The 18661-nt window shown below is 39.1% G+C and overlaps 3 protein-coding genes and 1 non-coding gene across 6 annotated transcripts; 1 reads left to right on the top strand and 3 right to left on the bottom strand.

Moving 5' to 3' along the window:
* Window positions 1-1236: 1236 nt before the first annotated feature.
* Window positions 1237-12868, bottom strand: LOC130702506 (trypsin-2-like). 3 transcript variants are annotated; one of them, XM_057524179.2, is made up of 10 exons: window positions 12626-12868; window positions 11838-12561; window positions 11688-11772; window positions 11356-11634; window positions 10365-11273; window positions 10161-10282; window positions 2284-2410; window positions 1906-2184; window positions 1743-1833; window positions 1240-1673 (listed from the first exon to the last, which is right to left on the bottom strand). In XM_057524179.2, the coding sequence occupies exons 4-10, from the start codon at window positions 11365-11367 to the stop codon at window positions 1597-1599; spliced, it is 1617 nt and encodes a 538-aa protein (XP_057380162.1). In that variant the 5' UTR covers window positions 11368-11634; window positions 11688-11772; window positions 11838-12561; window positions 12626-12868; the 3' UTR covers window positions 1240-1596. The 3 variants fall into 3 exon arrangements, with proteins under 3 accessions (XP_057380166.1, XP_057380162.1, XP_057380163.1); XM_057524180.2 differs by lacking the exons at window positions 1240-1673; window positions 1743-1833; window positions 1906-2184; window positions 2284-2410 and adding exons at window positions 8886-9366; window positions 9430-9520; window positions 9599-9877; window positions 9956-10082 and having other exon boundaries at window positions 11356-11772; XM_057524183.2 differs by lacking the exons at window positions 10161-10282; window positions 10365-11273; window positions 11356-11634; ... (1 more) ...; window positions 11838-12561; window positions 12626-12868 and adding exons at window positions 2476-2597; window positions 2681-3241; window positions 3320-3514 and having other exon boundaries at window positions 1237-1673.
* A 612-nt stretch (window positions 12869-13480) lies between these two features.
* On the bottom strand, window positions 13481-15270 carry LOC130702525 (venom protease-like). The gene is made up of 7 exons (XM_057524209.2): window positions 15217-15270; window positions 14579-15136; window positions 14382-14503; window positions 14191-14317; window positions 13817-14095; window positions 13658-13748; window positions 13481-13592 (listed from the first exon to the last, which is right to left on the bottom strand). Exons 1-7 carry the CDS (start codon window positions 15226-15228, stop codon window positions 13516-13518), a joined length of 1266 nt encoding a protein of 421 aa, XP_057380192.2. The 5' UTR covers window positions 15229-15270; the 3' UTR covers window positions 13481-13515.
* Window positions 15271-16460: 1190 nt separating this feature from the next.
* Window positions 16461-16588, top strand: Trnay-gua (transfer RNA tyrosine (anticodon GUA)). The gene is made up of 2 exons: window positions 16461-16497; window positions 16553-16588. It is a non-coding gene; the product is annotated as a tRNA-Tyr (tRNA).
* Window positions 16589-16976: 388 nt separating this feature from the next.
* On the bottom strand, window positions 16977-18629 carry LOC130702519 (proclotting enzyme-like). The gene is made up of 7 exons (XM_057524201.2): window positions 18489-18629; window positions 18215-18427; window positions 18032-18147; window positions 17838-17967; window positions 17491-17772; window positions 17310-17415; window positions 16977-17241 (listed from the first exon to the last, which is right to left on the bottom strand). Exons 1-7 carry the CDS (start codon window positions 18498-18500, stop codon window positions 17078-17080), a joined length of 1023 nt encoding a protein of 340 aa, XP_057380184.1. The 5' UTR covers window positions 18501-18629; the 3' UTR covers window positions 16977-17077.
* Window positions 18630-18661: the final 32 nt, after the last annotated feature.

The raw sequence follows: 18661 nt of genomic DNA, 5'->3' as shown, positions 1-18661 counted from the left end.
GTGTTCAAAAACTACCATGAAAAATTGTCCGTTCGTTTGACGAACAAAAACTGTCATCAAGATTTGGTGGACGATTCGAGAACACAGATTCAAACGCATGGCTTCAGAAAGACCTAGAATCTATCCTACGCCAAACAACCCTTTTAGTAGACAGCCAAAATCTCGCAGACGAAATTACAAAACTGAAATGGCAAAACAATTCATGGACTGAAAAGAATGGGGAATTTTTAACGCTAGCCGACAAATACACACGATATGCAATTACGTTACCATCGCTATGTGGCAAGGACAAATATATATGTAGTAACCATAAATTAACCATGAGGGGACCGAAGACAAGTCGATTTGGAAATTCTTTCAAAAGATAGAATTCAATGACGAAAAAGAAAGACTAAAAATAACGACAATGGGGTTGAACTTGGAAGAATAGGAAGAAACACTCTGTCTAGCAATTTCACGACGACCTAGCCGTTTCCCTCAAATCTATCTTCGAAAAAAAAACGATTGGGCAAAATGAATGAAAAAGAGGACTTACATTTGTGGTGATAACTTGGTGTTACTTCACGCCGAATCCTGACAGCACAGCTTGGGAGATAAGGAACTGACTGACGCCATTCTGGCCCGTTTGAACGAAGAAGAACAAGACACGATTCGTCATGTTGGCGTGGTTTTGTTGAAAACCCTAAAGTAAATAACAAGAAGTTCCACCCTGATATCGCCATCCCACTACCGATGAATGACTAACACGGATACCTTTTCAACTGATAAGCAAATTACAGTCATCAGCTTTTTTGATAAAACATTTAAAATATACTGTTTTCTTTTCTTACCGTCTTTAGGTTCATTCATGTTATCAATGGCCAAGGCACTCAAGGTTATTTCTGTTGGAACAACGTAAAAGAGCTTTAATTATACTGAGATACACAGTGAATCTACATCGTACCGTCACTCCAACTAGTCTGAACTGAAAATTTTGGCGCGTATTCAGCACGTGTAGAACGGGAACAGGTTTTAAGTATCGATACATAACATTTATCAAAAATATAAATTGTTTCGTAGTTATAATTTAGACAATGATAATTATTTATTTCGAAACACGATTATGTTTATTTGACGAACAACAAAAAACAAAAACAGATTTATTTGCTAAATCTTTTATTGAATCTTTCTACAGTTTGGAGATTGGCAACCTTGCTTTAAAAGTTGGTGTACGCGGAAAACAGTACGAATAGTAGAGGGAAACAAATTCCGTACCACTTGTTTCTTAACCTTTTCGAAATTTCTACAAAAAAGCCTGCAGATTAAGCCTCTCTGCAAAAATGTAGACTGTAAAAAGATGGAAAACTTGAGCTGCAAGAACAATAGTATTACTGAAGAAACGTGGAAGATGGGGCGATTCAATGGGGTGTAAAAAAAAAATTAAATAAAAATAAGATTTAAAAATTAAACGTTTGCTCCACGACATTGAACGCATCGTGCTCCTATTTTGTTTGTTAAACTTCGTTTGCGAAATGAAAACGTCAAATAAATCGCGTCCTTTGGTCATATCAGGGTCGAGGTCGGAGGTGTTGAAAGTCTTATAGGATTTCAACAGTTTTACATATTTTCTACTATCCAGTCCAGATATGAATTAACCCTCGTGTAAATGCCTGGATATTTCGTTGCGCCGCATTCTATAAAAGCAAACACAGAATGTCAAGATAGTGCGTTTTAATATTATAAAATGAAATTGTAATGTATACCTTGGCCATAGCTGACGACGCCAACCTGCACGAAACGGCATTCTGACATCGATTCGCCATAGTCAGCCACAAGAGGGCCGCCACTGTCACCCTGTTACGGTTAAAAACAATTAGAAGTAGATAGAATTAGAGAAACGATATATTCTTTGCATGTAGGATTTACCTGACAAGTGTCTTTTTCACCTCCATAAGCGCAAAGCATCGTGTCGATAATATTATCCTTTTCCCCATAGGTAGCCTGGCAGTCTTCGTTGCTCACAACTGGAATGACAGCGTGTCGTAGATATTCTGAAGCTTCACCTTTGTATTCGACGTGTCCCCAACCCATGGCAATCGTTTCCATTCCGTCAGTATTCAAGCACAGCGGCGACAAGCAAATGGGTTGAATAGCGTCCGTGTATTCCACAGGCGAGTCCAGTGTCAAAATGGCGATGTCGTTCTCCTACAGAAAGAAATTGAAATGTTCAGGTGCATATGTAAAAGCAAAAATAAACCTAGTTTGATGCAATTATATTAAGAAAATGGACTGGATAAGACTTACAACTAGCTTGCCGTCATACTGTTCGTGAATTTTCATTTCAATGACGTTTCTTTTATCTTTGGCGTCACTCGATGTTTTGCTAATCGTGTGCATTCCGAATCTGACATGGACGTCATGAGTAACCAAGCTAACAGGTTTTTAAAAAATCTTGTTAATAACGCACATCATGAAAGAAAATTTAATTTTTCTAACGTTTCCGTTTTTTCCTCAGTGACGCAGTGTGCGGCAGTTAAGATTTTGTTCTTAGAAATCAAAGAGCCGCCGCAGAAACTGACAAGATTCTCATTTTCCTCATCACCTGAAGCAAGCGATACCTAGCGATTCAATATTTCAATTCAAAATATAGGTCGGTGGTACACGCTGATGAGAAAGAAAGAAAAAAAAAATGCTAATTTACCAAGAATGGATATTGATTCGGAGTGGCCTCTTCACTTGCTGTCATCTTAAAAGTAGAATTTGATCTGTACATGCGAGACATAGCACGAAGTTCGTTGCTTAAACAGCGAGAATCATCGGCAATAACAGGTTCAATCACATCATCTTTGGAAATGACAGCGTCGTTTTCAACAGGGAAGGACGCGTACGCTACTGGACTGGCAACAGGAGTGTCAAATGCAGGAACATTTTCGACAGCCGCGTACGCTGCCGGACTGGCAGCAGGGGCTTCATTGTTGAAGAGCACGTTGAAGCCCTTGTCGTCAGCTGTGTAGGAAGCACTGACCTGCGTACCTTCCGGGTTCAGGTAACTCCAAGAGCCAATCATGTCACCATTGGTGTTACGAACGTTTGAGGCTGCTTGGCCGTAATAGGCATAGCCGAAGTTTATTCGCCCTTGATCGTCTTTATTGTTCCATTGTTGTACGGGTTGTGAACGTGAGTTAATGGAAGGCAAGGCCGGGTATTGGATACTGGCCGCTTGAACGTTGGCCACTGCCAACAGCAGTAAAAGGTATACAGCCTAACAGTATAAACAATCATATTAAATTTTTAGAATAATGGCCGTTTAATTTAATTACTATTTAAGTGTACAATTTACCGAAGAGTCCATTTGATGGAAGTGACGCGGTGCTTGACGACTCGTCGAAGACGATGTCAAATTGTGTAAAGATGGGCTCTTTTATACTCACAGACAGACTGAAGACATAGTAACCTGCAGGTTGTTGCTCTTCCTATTTTTGGCGTCTATGACCACACCCGAATTCATAATGGCAATGACATTTTTGGTAGACGCAGTGAATTTGCATGGGATAACAATGCACACAAGCGGGGAAACCGCACAAACTGGATGCAAACCCTATCTGATCCATATAAATGAATGCCTGACTCAATCAGGAACAATCACCAAGAAGCATGTAACTTGTCAATGCTTACCTTAAATGATGAACAGACAGAGGACGGAATGAACTTAGTTCATGGTCATATAACTGGTCTGAAAATAAAACGTAGGATGGATGGCCAGCTAAGGATAGGAGAAATAAATATCCAAAATATTTGGCGTAATTAAAAAATTTCAATTCTATAGGATTTGCCCAGCTGATTTTGGTGTTATCGATAATCTATTCCTATTCAAGTTTAATTATATGCATTAAAAACAATAACACGGATACTTAGAATGCACAGGACTATACTCACCGGGACTCGCATTACATGCATGCATCACGCATATTTTGTAGCAAGATTTTGGTAACCAGAGAATTTCCGATTAGTCAACGCTAGATGCCTATTAGCTTTAAGAATCCTAAACAACTTTAAAAATTTGCAATCGATTGGTGATTGAATTTAAACATTTTTCGACAGCAATTTTCACCATGAACAGTTGAAGAGTCGATGATAAACCGTTGAATAGTAGATGAACCGTGGAACCGTCGATGACGCTGTCAAATTCTTTAATTAGTGAAAATAATTGTTATGGAAAGCAAGAGGGTAGAATACGATAACTAATATACGCTCATCTAACGGGCTCTGTGTGAAAAAGCTATAAATGAAACTTAGCAATTCATTTGAGGACTATAAAATTTTATCTAAATTTCCTGCAGTATGAGAAAACAGATTCAAAATGGCGGATGTTGGACTACGAATACCCGAGGAAAAGCCTAGATAAAACTTAACTACATGAAACAGCCATTTTAATAGACTACCAAATTCAAAATTTGGAATTGAATGACAAAGAGATTTAGAGATTGGACACATTGAGGATTTTATGCTATAACCAATAAAAACATTCGACATTCAATTACTTTAGCACTGGTATGTAGCAAGCAAAATATATCTGTAGGACATCTAGAAAACGTGAAGAACTACGATCGTAACAAGATGTTAAAATAACTTCCCTTCGTTACTTTTAAGGTATCTAGCAATTTACACAATAAACGTTTCTCAAAATGCCAAAGGCAAAGGGAAATTATATTGGGGACTTGCAGCTATCAAAAGTTGGAGTACAGCCAATAATTCCTTTAAAACAACAATGAAAATAAATTTCTTTTTTCGATTCTTACCGTCTTCGTGCATGTTCATGCTATCGAGGAACAAACAACTGCGACTTTTTCTAATAGAGAACACCTGAAAAAAGCTTTTAAACACAAGGAATCACGACGGCCCAATTTCGTGTCATTACTTCAGCAAGTGTGAACTGCAGAAGAAACCATACCGATTTATCGCGCCAATTCACCACGTGTCCAAAGGAAACACTTTGTGATATATCGATTGATACATTAATCAAAGATGTAAAATTTGTTGTTATTAAAAATACCATCAATTTCTTTTTTCTTTTTTTATACAAAATAAAAAATTAAGGCCATACTAATTTATTAAACCATTCATTTGAACATTTCTAGGATTTCAGATATTGGCAAGTCAGATTTAAAATGTGGTAACCATGGGAAACGATGTAGTATTTAGGTGGACAAAATCAGTTCCCTTACATACCATTATGAAACTTCTAGAAAGAAACAAACAAATTGTAGAAAAAGCCTTACTGCCAAACTGTGAACCGTATGGATTGAAGAAGTATTGGAGAACGTGGAAAATGACGTGATTCCATGGGGGGTAAATATCGAATTAAAATAATATTTAACAATAACTGATACACCGCGACTGAGAACGCATCATGCTTGGCTATTATTAGTTGGATTTTTGTTCGTGACCCGAAAGCTATGAATGTGAACGAAATCGCGTCCTTTTGTCATTTTCGGAGTCGGGATTGGACGAGATGAAAGCATTATGGGGTTTCAACAGCTTTACATGTTTGCTGCTATCCAGTCCAAGTATGAACTAACCCTCGCATAAATTCCTGGATACTCGGTTACACCGCATTCTAGTTAAGCAATCGAAGCACGTCAATATGGTACATTGAATATTTTTTATTTAAAGCATACCTTGGCCATAGTTAACGACTCCAACCTGCACGAAACGGCAACTTTCCACCGATGCGCCATAATCTGCTACCAGAGGGCCGCCGCTGTCACCCTATTACAGTTAAAACCAATCCAGTATTTTCAGAATAAGATAAATATATTTTTGAGTAGGGTTAAATCGAGGATTTACCTGACAAGTGTCTTTTTCTACTCCATAAGCGCAAAGCATATTCTCACGAATATCATCTTTCTCCCCGTAGGTTTCCTGGCACTGTGCATTGCTCACAACTGGAAGCACGGCGTGTAATACTTTCTCTGAACCTGGGCCTCCATCTTTGATGTCTCCCCATCCCATGCCAATGGTTTGCATATCGTCAGTATTCAAGCAAGCCGGCGACAAGCAAATGGGTTGAATAGTTTCCGTATATTCTACAGGCGAGTCCAGTGTCAAAATGGCGATGTCATTCTCCTACAGAAAGAAATTGTTGGAGTTCAATATTTAAAAGCAAAAACAAATTAAGTTTGATTCAATTTTAATTCAAAACTTACAAGTGTCTTGGCGTTATACTCTTCGTGAATCTTCATTCCCACGACGTTTCTTATAGCCTGGGAATCACTCGAAGTTGGGGCAATCGTGTGCACACCCAGTCTGACGTGGATAGCATCTGTAGTTAAGCTATAACATAGAAAACAAAATTATAGCACACGTTATAAATACAATAAAACTTTTCTAACATTTCCGTGTCTTTTTTAGTGATACAGTGTGAAGCAGTTAGAATTTTGGTCGGAGCAATCAAAGATCCGCCACAAAATGAGTCCAAGTCTTCGCTTTCCTCACTTCCCATAGAAAGCGACACCTATTAATCGATTATTTCGATTCAAAATATCAAGTATAAATAAATTTTACACAAATAGGAAAAAAAGGAATGCTTACATACCAAGAATGGATATTGATACGGAGTGGCTTCTTCACTTGCTGTCATTCTAAACGTGGCATTTGACGACGTTGCATTTGACCTGTCCATTCGAGCCATGGCACGGAGTTCGTTGCTTAAACAGCGAGAATCATCGGCAATAGCAGGTTGAACTTCGTCATTTCTGGGAAGAGCAGCGACCTTTTCAACAGGGAAGGACGCGTACGCTACTGGGCTGGCAGCAGGAGCGTAAGGTGCAGGGGCATCTTCGACAGGCGCGTATGCCACAGGAGCGGCAATGACAGGGACATTTTCGACGGCCGCATACGCTACCGGACTGGCAGCAGGAGAGACAACAAGTGCGCCATCGTTGAAGAGCACGTTGAAGCCTTTGTCGTCAGCTGTGTAGGAAGCAAGAACCTGCGAACCTTCCGGGTTCAGGTAACTCCAAGAGCCAATCATGTGGCCATTGGCGTTACGAACGTTTGAGGCTGCCTGGCCGTAATAGGCATAGCCGAAGTTTGTTCGGCCTTGATCGTCTTTAATGTTCCATTGTTGCAGGGGTTGTGAACGCGAGTTAATGGAAGGCAAGGCCGGGTATTGGATACTTGCCGCTTGAACGTTGGCCACTGCCAACAGCAGCAAAAGGTATGAAGCCTAACAGTATAAACAATCATATTTAATTTTTAGAACAATGACCGTTTAATTTAATTACTATTAAAGTGTGAAATTTACCGAAGAGTCCATTTGATGGTCGCGACGCGTTGCTTGACGAAACGTTGAAGACGATGTCAAATTGTGTAATGATGGGCTCTTTTATACGCAGAGACAGAATGAAGACGTGGCAACCGGCAGGTTGTTGCTCTTCCTATATTTGTCGTCTATGACCACACCCGAATTCATTATAGCAATGACATTTTTGGTAGAAGCAGTGAATTTGCATGTGATCGCATGAACATCAACGGGGAATACCGCTCAAACTGGATGCCAACTCCGTCTTATCCATATCAATAAATTCCAGAATCAATCAGGAGCAACCAACAAGAAGCACGTAACTTGTCAACGCTTACCTTCAATGATGAACAACCGCAGGAAGGAATGAAATTTGTTCATGGTCATATAACTGGTCTGAAAATAAAAAGGAAATTAGATGGCCAGCTGGACATCGCAGAAATAAAAATCCAAAATATATTTGGCGTATTTTAAAAATTTCGATTCTATACCATTTGCCCAGCTGATTTGGTGTTATCCATAATCATTCCTTTTCAAGTTTAATGATACACATATCTACTTAATATGCCTATGACTATACTCACCGTGACTTGCATTACATGTATTTTTCACGATTATTTTGCTGAAACACTTTGGTAACCAGAACACTTCTGATTAGTTAACACTAGATGTCTCTTTGCTGATAGACACTATTAAAAACTTTAAAATTAGCTATCGATTGGTGACCTAAAGGGCTATGTGTTGTATAACTATAAACGAAACTTGGCAATTCTTTTGAGGACTACAAAATTTCACTTAGATTTCCGCGGTTTGAGAAAACAGATTCAAAATGGCGGATGCTGGACTGCGAATATCCGACATAGGCCTAGGTAAAACTTAACTATCTGAAATAGCCATTTTAATAGACTCCTGGCTCCGAGAAATTTTAAAAATTAAACGACAAAGAGATTTAGGGACTGGACACAGTGACGATTATTGCGATAACCAACACAAACATTCAGGATACAATTACTTTAGAAATGTGGCAAGCCAAACATATCTGTAGGAAATATGGTAAGTGTAAACGTACCACGAGCGTTACAAGCTGTTGAAGAAAGTTTCCTTCATTACTTTTAAGGTAGTTTAGCAATTTACTCAAAATTCGTTTTTCAAATGCCAAAAGTAACAGTAAATAAAATGGGTGACTGATAACTATGAAATGTTGGAGTAAAGCCATTAATTCCTTTAAAGTTACGTGAAAATAAATTTCTTTTCAATTCTTACCGACTTTTTATGCATGTTCACGATCTCGAGGAACAAACAATTAGGAGTCTTTTTCTAACCGAAAACACTCGAAAAAGCTTTTTAGCAATATTGGGAAGCACAAATGACCTACTTGGTGTCGTTACTTCAGCAAGTGCAGACTGCGAAAGAAACAATACCGGATTTGTCGCGCCAATTCACCACGTGTCCAACGGAAAGACTTTGTCATATATCGATAAATAAAGTTATCAAGCATGTAAAATTTGTTGTAATTAAAAATAACATGAATTTCTTTTTTCTTTCATTGATACACAATAAAAAAAAAGGTCACAGTTTTTTACTAAACCATTTATTTGAATATTTAAAGGATTCAGATATTGGCAATACAGCTTTAAAATGTGGTAACCATGGGAAACAATGAAGCATTTAGGTGGACAAAATCAGTTCCCTTACATACCGTTCTGAAACTTCTAGAAAGAAACCAACAAATTGTAGAGAAAGCCTTCCTGCCAAGCTGTGAACCGTATGGATTTAAGAAGTATTGGCGAACGTGGAAAATGACGTGATACCACGGGAGGTAAATATCGAATAAAAATAACACTTAAAAATAAACTTTTACACCGCGACAACGAACGCATTACGCTTCGCTATTGTTTGATTTCTGTTCGTGACCTGGAAGCTATGAATGTGAACAAAATCGCGTCCTTTTGTCATTTTCGGAGTCGGGATTGGACAAGATGAAAGCATTATGGGGTTTCAACAGCTTTACATATTTTCTGATATCCACTCCAAGAATGAACTAACCCTAGTGTAAACTCCTGGAAATATCGTTGCGCCGCATTCTAGTACAGCAATCGAAACATGTCGAGATTGGTACGTTTTAATGTTTTAAATTTAAAGTATACCTTGGCCATAGCTGACGACGCCAATCTGCACGAAACGGCAATTTTCCACCGATGAGCCATAATCTGATACTAGAGGACCGCCGCTGTCACCCTAGTACAGTTAAAAACAATCCAGTATACTTAAAATTAGATCAATATATTTTTGAGGAGGGTTGAGCCGAGAATCTACCTGGCAAGTGTCTAGATCACCTCCATAAGCGCAAAGTAAAGAGTCAATAATATCATCTTTCTCCCCGTAGGTTTCCTGGCACTTTGCATTGCTCACAACTGGAAGCACGGCGTGTCGTACATATTCTGAAAGTGGACCACCATGTTGGATGTGTCCCCAACCCATGCCAATGGCTTGTATTTCGTCAGTATTCAAGCACGACGGCGACAAGCAAATGGGTTGAATAGCTTCCGTATATTCCACAGGCGAGTCCAGTGTCAAAATGGCGATGTCGTTCTCCTACAGATAGAAATTGGTGAAGTACAACAATCAAAAGCCAAAACAAAATTAGTTTGATTCAATTGAATTACGACTTACAAATGTCTTGGCGAGATAGTTTTCGTGAATTTTCATGTTCACGACTTTTCTATTTAACTTGGAGTCACTCGATGTTTTGGTAATCGTGTGCACTCCAAGTCTGACATGGAAAGCATCTTTCATTAAGCTATAAGATAGAAAAATAAGTAATAAAAAAAAACTGTTAATATAGCGCACGTTATAAATACGATTAAACTTTTCTAACGTTTCCGTTTTTTCCTCAGTGATGCAGTGGGCAGCCGTTAGAATTTTGGTTGGAGCAATCAAAGATCCGCCACAAAACGGATTGAGGTTTTCGTTTTCCTCATCTCCGTAAACAAGCGCCACCTTTCAATCAAGTATTTCAATTCAAAATATTAAGTATAAATTAATTTTACAAACACACACGAAAAAATAGATAACAATTTACCAAGAATGGATATTGATTCGCCGTGGCTTCTTCACTCTCTGTCATTTTAAATGTGGAATTTGACGTGGTATTTGACCTGTCCATTCGAGACAAGGCACGGAGTTCGTTGCTTTCACAGAGAGAACGATCCCCAATTGCAGGTTGAACCTTTTCAGGTTGAATCGTTTCGGGTTCTTCGTCATCATCTTTGGGATAAACAGGGACTTCTTCAACAGGGAAGGACGCGTACGCTACTGGACTGGCAACAGGAGCAGGGGCATCTTCGACAGGCACGTATGCCACCGGAGTATCAACAGGAGCGGCAATGAAAGGGACATCTTCGACAGGCGCGTATGCCACCGGAGTTTCCACAGGAGTTGCAAAGACAGGGACATCTTCAACAGGAGCGGCAATGAAAGGGACATCTTCGACAGGCGTGTATGCCACCGGAGTTTCCACAGGAGCTGCAAACACAGCGACATCTTCGACAGGCGCGTATGCAACCGGAGTTTCAACAGGAGCGGCAATGACAGGGACATCTTCGACAGGCGCGTATGCAACCGGAGTTTCCACAGGAGCGGCAAAGACAGGGACATGTTCGACAGGCGCGTATGCCACCGGAGTGTCAATAGGAGCGCCGTTGTTGAAGAGCACGTTGAAGCCTTTGTTGTCAGCTGTGTAGGAAGCATGAACCTGCGTACCTTCCGGGTTCAGGTAACTCCATGAGCCAATCATATCACCATTGGCATTAAGAACGTTTGAAGCTGCCTGGCCGTAATAGGCATAGCCGAAGTTTATTCGCCCTTGATCGTCTTTATTGTTCCATTGTTGTACGGGTTGTGTACGTGAGTTAATAGAAAGCAAGGCCGGGTATTGGATACTTGCCGCTTGAACGTTGGCCACTGCCAACAGCAGCAAAAGGTATGCAGCCTAATAGTAAAACCGGTCACATTGAATTTTTAGATAACAAAATTTATGTTAAATATATATATTATTAAAGTGCAAAATTTACCGGAGATCCCATTTAATGCTCGTAACTCGGTGCTTGACGACTCGACGAAGACGATGTCCAATTGTTACATGGTGGGTTCTTTTATACTCTAAGGCGGACGGAAGACGTGGCAACCGGTAGGCTGCTTCTCTTTCCATCTTTGTCTTTAATGACCACACCCGAATTCACTTCAACAACTTGAAGGGTAAAAAAATTCATTTGGTAGGGTTAGCACTGAACATGAACGGGGAATCCCGTATAAACTGGTTGCAATCTCCATTCGATCCATTTTAAGGAATGCTGCAAACAACAAAAAACAATGAACAAGAAGCACGTAACTTGTCAACGCTTACCTTATAAAACCAGCAAACGCTGTAGAAAATGAATCTTTGTTCATGATCACGCAAATTAACTGAAAATAAAAATGCGTACGAGTACCTGCCATGAATTGGACGAATGTTTATTGATAATTAACTTGCGTATTCAAAATTATGATTTTATACCATTGCTCAGCTGATCTCCGTATGATCTGTAATGTACTCCTATTTAATTTTAATGACACGCATTAAAAACTAAAACTCGCACAAAAAGGGGCAATTTTCCTCGTCTCTTTGAATAGATCATTATCACAACGGTATGAAAAGTTTGCATCAAGATTTTGGTAACCATAATACTAACAAGTAATCAACGGTGGATGCTACGAAGCTTCAAAAGCTTTTTAAATAAATATATTTTCGTGATTGAATGAAAATATTTTTTCCCTAGAATTTGTTTACCGTGAGCCGTTGTACAGTAACTGAACTTCTCAAATTCTTTAACTACATAAATTTTAATGGGAATGTGAATTCTTAGAAAACGTAAAACAAACGGATGTGCATTAGATCTAACGGGAAGTTGTTCAAAAATTACCATGACAAATAAACATGCATTACCCAAAACTTCAAGATTTCAGGTATCTCAACACAGGCCAAGATAACATTGCCAGCAGCCATTTTAATAGACTATCAAAATTATTTAAGGCAAAATTACGATATTGAAACCGAAAAGCGATTCAGACTTGACCAATCATTAACACGAATTTTTACCTCGAAAAAAAAAACTAAGGTAAAATAAATGAGACGAGGACTTGCATGCACGATGAAAAACTAGTTACGTCAGTCATTCAACAGACTGCATAAAATAGGACACAAAGAACTGACCGGCGCCATCTTGGCTTACAAAGTGAGTCTAGAAAAACGATTTGACATCTTAACGAGGGTCTTACTGAAAGTGTTAAAAGTAAAATAATTACCAGGCAAATATCGCGGTTGCATTACGATGAGGAATCACTGGGTTCAACACTTTTTTCATTGTCAGTCGATTTAGATCCATGTTATTGTTTGATTTCACATTCACTAATTTCTATTCTAGTTTTGGCATCTTCAGGTTTATTCGTGTTATCGTGGATCAAATCACAGATTATTTCTACTTGAAAACACTTGAAAGGACTTCAAACTACACCAAGCTCCTCAAAGAACTCGTATCGTTTCGTAACTACGACTAGTCTAAACAATGGAGGCACCACCCAAAATCTAGGCGGGTACTCACTATGTGTCGAACGGAAACACTATTAAAAATCGATAAACTAATTGTTATAAATTGTATAATATTAGCAGTTCAAGTACTTCGCCTTTTTCTTTTTTTAAATGTACAAAAATTAAAACACTTTCAGAATAACATATTTCTTTGTCGAATCGTTTATTGAATGTTTCTGAATTTTTTAAATTGGCAACTGAGCTTTAGAGTGTGGGCAACGTGGGAAACGGTGTAAAGGATGGGTACAAAATCTCCACCATTTTAAACCATCGCTCTTTGTAATTTCTATAAAAAGACAGTCGAGTAAACTCACTCTTTCCAAACTGTGAGCAAATATAAAAGCAAGAATTCGAATTTTGTAGAGTGAAGAATTAATAGAGATCGTGGAAAATAAGATGATTCCATGGGAGGTAAATATTAAATAACATAATATTTGAAGATAACCTTTTGCCCCGCGACGTTGAACATCTCACGACTCGTAGACGTTTGTTGTTTATCGAATTTATTTTATGCCCTAGAAGCTAAAAATGTCAAATAAGAGGCATCCTTTTATCATATCGAGGTCGGGACTGGAGGTGTTGAAAATCTTGTAGGGTTTCAACAGTTTTACATATTTGCTGCTATCCAATCCAAGTATGCCCCAACTCTGGCGTAAACTCCTGGATTTTCCGTCACGCCGCATTCTAGGAGTGCAATCGAAGCATGTCAACATGGTACGTTAATTTAATATTTTTAATTTAAAGTATACCATCGCCGTAGTTGACAACACCAATTTGCACGAAACGACATTCTGACTTTGATTCGCCATAGTCGACTACCAGAGGGCCCCCGCTGTCACCCTGTTACCAAACAAGTTTGTTCAGAACTAGTCGAAGATATATTGCGCAGGGTTAAGTCGAGTATTTACCTGACAAGTGTCTTTTGCACCTCCATAAGCGCAAAGCATAGTGTCACGAATATCATCTTTATCTCCGTAGATTTCCTGGCATTCTTTGTTGCCAACAACTGGAAGGACAGCGTGTCGTAGATATTCTGAATCTGGCCCTCCAGATTTGATGTATCCCCATCCCATTCCAATCGCTTCCAATCCGTCAGTAACCAAACACGTTGGCGACAAGCAAATGGGCTGGATATTGTCCGTATATTCCACAGGCGAATCCAGGGTCAAAATGGCGATGTCGTTCTCCTACAGAAATTTTTGAAGTCAAATATTTGAAAACCAAATAAAAAGTTTGATTCGATGCTTCAAATGAATTAAGCAGATACACCAGAATGACTTACAAGAGTCTCGCCGTTATACTCTTCGTGAATTTTCATGTCTACGACGTTTCTTTTATCTTGGGAGTCACTGGCTGTTGGATTAATCGTGTGCATTCCGAATCTCACATGGATGGCATGCGTAATTAAGCTAGATAATAGAAAACAATATTGTTTAGTTCTCAAGTTCTGCACGTAATTTAATTTTTGCTAACGTTTCCGTTTTCTCTTTAGTAATGCAGTGGGCAGCCGTCAAGATTTTGGTCGGAGTAATCAAAGATCCGCCGCAAGAAGTGTCGAGGTTTCCCTCTTCCTCATCACCGGAGGCAAGGGCCACCTAGCGATTAGGTATTTTAATTTAAATATCAACCACTGATTCATCTTACGTGCTATAAAATAGATGACAATTTACCAAGAACGGGTATTGATTCGGAGTGGCTTCCTCACTGGCTGTCATTCTAGAAGTGGCATTTAAACTATCCATTCGGGACATTGCACGGAGTTCATTGCTTAAACAGAGAGAATCATCAGCAATAGCAGGTTGATCTCCACCATTCCTGAAACTCGCAGGGAAGTTTTCAACAGGGGTGTACGCTACTGGAGTATCAACAGGAGCGGAAAGAACAGGGACCTCTTCTTCGACAGCCGCGTACGCTACCGGACTGGCAGCAACGCCATCATTGCTGAAGAGCACGTTGAAGCCTTTGTCGTCAGCTGTGTAGGAAGCACGAACCTGCGTACCTTCCGGGTTCAGGTAACTCCAAGAGCCAATCATGTAACCATTGGCGTTACGAACGTTAGAGGCTGCCTGGTCGTAATAGGCATAGCCGAAGTTTGTTCGCCCTTGATCATCTTTACTGTTCCATTGTTGCAGGGGTTGTGAACGCGAGTTAATGGAAGGCAAGGCCGGGTATTGGATACTTGCCGCTTGAACGTTGGCCACTGCCAACAGCAGCAAAAGGTATGTAGCCTAACAGTAAGACCGATCACATTTTATTTTTTTTTTAAACTTAGCGTTTACTTCAAAAACTAGTAAAATGGAAAATTTACCGCTGATTCCATTTGAAGGTCGCAACTCCGGCCGTGAAGACTTGACGAAGACGATGTCCAGCTGTTTGCTGATGGCTCTTTTATAGTCAAACACAGGGGGAAGACGTGTCAGGTATGGTAAATGTCTGCTCTTTTTATTTTTATCTTTAATGACCACACCCATTGTTACAATTACATTTCGAGTAGAAGCTGTGAATTCGCATGTGGATAGAACATAGACGGGGATTACCGGTCAAACTGGATACGAGCTCGACCCCATCCACTTAAATGAGTGCCATAACACAATCAACAACGAACAAGTAGTCTGTCAGCGCTTACCTAAAATCAGTAACAACAAGAAGAGGAATGAACTTTGTTCATGGTCACGCACCTGAAAATAACAATAGCCATGAAAGTGAACTGAAGTTCCTGTCTACGAGACTCAAAAATGTAAATTTTAAAGCTCCCTAATTGGAGTAAGAAAACGAATTCATTAACCAAGTCTGGTGAACGCAATTGAAATGCAAAAAGAAAACTTCAGGTTGGGAGAAAATATTTAAGGAATCAGATAAAACTGCCCTTCATCGATGGGAACACAACCTTCAGACCGATTTTTCCACCCCCTTTGATTTCCATCCTGAAATGTCAAGTTCAGTAAGAACCCGGGATTAACAAGGTAAAAGAAATTTAAAAATCAGTAACCGGCGAAATCACCGAAGGTGACTGGCGCCGAAAGCGCTTTGCTTTTGTTTTACTTCCAGTTGCAAGAAGGAATTGTTAAAATCGAATTTGAATCTCATCGTCAATTGAAATTCAACTGACTATAAAAGGATTGAAATTCAGCGTTGCTTCGTTAAAACATCTTTTCTCGTTTCACTTCGCAATTTGCATACGTTCATCAAGTGGCTATGCGTGAATACTTTGAAAACAGAAAATCAAGAAGAAAACCAAGAAAGGGAAGAGCATGATATTCCACTTACGATCCTGGGTGACGTGGCTGTTGTATCGACAAGTCCATCACCTGAACTTGAACATAGCAATAGAAATCCAACTGTAAAGTAAAAAACCTTTAACTAATCAACTTGATTACTTAATATTTGATATTTTTCTTACAGCATTCAGTGGTCCCACCTTGAGGAACGTCAAAGGAGTAATGTGGATGTGCTTAACATCTAAGTGCTCCCCATATAAGTTGCAAGGTACATTCTAGAACGGGTTTCATTGCCCGTTCACATAGTAATGGAAAGCTACGGTACTTTAAGTATCCGTCGATAGCTCAGTTGGTAGAGCGGTGGACTGTAGTTTCGAGTAACTGAAGCAAAAAGAAAGGAAAGTTGATATACTTACGTGAAAAGATATCCATAGGTCGCTGGTTCAACTCCGGCTCGACGGAATAATTTTTTAATACTTTTTTGCGTCTTTTCTTTCAACCTTTAGGAGCAGTGAATTTTTCTGAAATTGGTTACCAAAGATTGCTTTGAAAAGTAACGTACTGGACATTAATGATCAAGGTTTGTAATTTAAGAATTTATGTTTCAGTATTTACATTTAGCACTTAGCTGATAATAAGGAAAATTACTCATGGCGTGTTGAATGATTGGCCGCAACATCCATTTATCTTTGACACAGCGTAAACGTTCGATACTACTAGCTGTTATGAAGAAACTAAAAGAAAACACTCACCTTTTTTAAATTGGGCAGTTTTAAATAATTCCAATTAAATGAACTGTAACCACGTCAGTGCAAAGTAATATTTACTAGTGTAACAAATTATACTGGAGCATAGAGATATAGCAATATTAAAGCATATAATTATCTTAAATAATCATTTCCTATTTTTAATGATACAAACCGATTCACAATTTAATATCAACCAAAAGAATTATATTAAAAATTCCGGATCGATGGTGACGTCGGTTTCAGATGAAGTTTCTATTCCCCGGATAGGTAGCGATGCAGCAATAACATCCGGCGCATTTTCCCTTATCCAGGGCATGAACTTTTCAACACTGGTATAAACCCCCGGCAGTTTCGGTTTGAAACAACCTTAAGTAAAATTCTTTAATTATATCCCATAACTAATATACACATCAAAGGAGAATTTGCTACAGTACCACGAGCAATGCTGGCAATGCCAACTTGCATGTAACGGCATCCACTGAGGAAATTCGACGCGGCTACATTGCCATATGACACGATCATTGGACTACCGTCGTCATGCTTTTTCATGAAAAGGAAACCGTTATATCCACGATTGAGTACATTAAAGCACGAATAGCACATTATGATACTCACTCTACACCCGAATTCTCCGTTCCAAGATGCATAAAACATACGATCGGTAAGCTTGAAACCTAAACTCAAATATTCATCTTTCCAAAATGAGTATGGCCAGGGCATCAACATGGAGTGCCAAAGACGATCCGTATTATTCCACTGGCTCGGTGTGGTTATCCATCCCATCGTGATGAACATATCTTTATAATCGTAATAACCATCTGGCATCAAGCAAACAGTTGATATTGTCTTCGTTGTTTCAATGTCTGCTCCGAGCGTCAAGATCGCGATATTATTAAGCTATTTTACCAACACATTTAATAATCTTTGATTGCTGATAAAAACATTAAATTTGGGATACTTACTCTATTCTTAGGGTTATAGTATTCGTGGATTTTAATGTGCCTAACATCCACCGTCAATTCAGCATCATCCGACGTGCTGTTCAAAAAGTGCATACCAAGTTTGACTTTCAATCGCACAAGTTCCATGGAACTATCACGGTACAAGAGTTCCATTAGTCCAACATCTGATGTTTTAATAATTTAAATTCAAGTACATTTTAGTATTGTTGTAAGTAACACAGTGGGCAGCTGTCAAGATTTTATTGGAGCTTATTAACGAACCTCCACATGCGAAACGGTGAAATTCCTCTCTGAATGTAAAAATTCCCACCTGGACAAAACAATTTACATTAGCCAAACAATCTAATTCAAATTTTAATTTAGTTTAACTGACATACCATAAAAGGATACTGATTACTTTTGGCATAAAGAATTTTCTCTGTCTGGTCCTCAGGATCCACGGTCTCGTTAACTTCTCGTGCCAAACGGATTGGGCTACTCACAACCCCTTCCATGCCCCCGTACTGGGTAGCTGGCCAGCGTGAAGGGATAATAGACAGCGATACATGTCCCGACTGGATACTAACCATTAGCATTAACACCCGGACAGTCTGCGTAAACAAAGTTTAAATAAATTCCTTTAAAATTATGGGGAAAAAGTAATAAACTTACCGAGCACTTCATTGTTGGTCGAGTGTCCACGAAGAATGAGATAGAGACCAACAGTGAGCCTTTTTATACTCACTCGATAAATAGGATAACACGGCAATCGGCAAAGAAACGTTTTTTTGTAAACGTCTCAAAAGCACACTAGGAAACCAAAGACTTAGGGCTAACATTAAGCT

This window comes from Daphnia carinata, chromosome 6 (genome assembly GCF_022539665.2).
Source record: "Daphnia carinata strain CSIRO-1 chromosome 6, CSIRO_AGI_Dcar_HiC_V3, whole genome shotgun sequence".
NCBI classification, from domain to species: Eukaryota; Metazoa; Arthropoda; class Branchiopoda; order Diplostraca; family Daphniidae; genus Daphnia; species Daphnia carinata.
Note: the sequence above shows the minus strand (reverse complement) of the source record. Positions and strands in the feature narration are given on the sequence as shown.

Excerpts from the sequence above, each read along its gene's own strand:
- LOC130702525 (XM_057524209.2), bottom strand. Across the intron at positions 14,504-14,578 it reads CGAATCAATACCCGTTCTTG|GTGGCCCTTGCCTCCGGTGA; the intron begins GTAAATTGTCAT and ends CCTAATCGCTAG. Across the intron at positions 13,593-13,657 it reads TGTTGTCAACTACGGCGATG|AATGCGGCGTGACGGAAAAT; the intron begins GTATACTTTAAA and ends TTGCACTCCTAG.
- LOC130702519 (XM_057524201.2), bottom strand. Across the intron at positions 17,968-18,031 it reads ACTTACAACAATACTAAAAT|TTCCATGGAACTTGTGCGAT; the intron begins GTACTTGAATTT and ends GTACCGTGATAG. Across the intron at positions 17,416-17,490 it reads ACGGAGAATTCGGGTGTAGA|CATGACGACGGTAGTCCAAT; the intron begins GTGAGTATCATA and ends TTCATGAAAAAG.
- LOC130702506 (XM_057524179.2), bottom strand. Across the intron at positions 2,411-10,160 it reads ACTGAGGAAAAAACGGAAAC|CTTGGTTACTCATGACGTCC; the intron begins GTTAGAAAAGTT and ends AAAACCTGTTAG. Across the intron at positions 2,185-2,283 it reads AGTATGACGGCAAGCTAGTT|GAGAACGACATCGCCATTTT; the intron begins GTAAGTCTTATC and ends TTCTTTCTGTAG.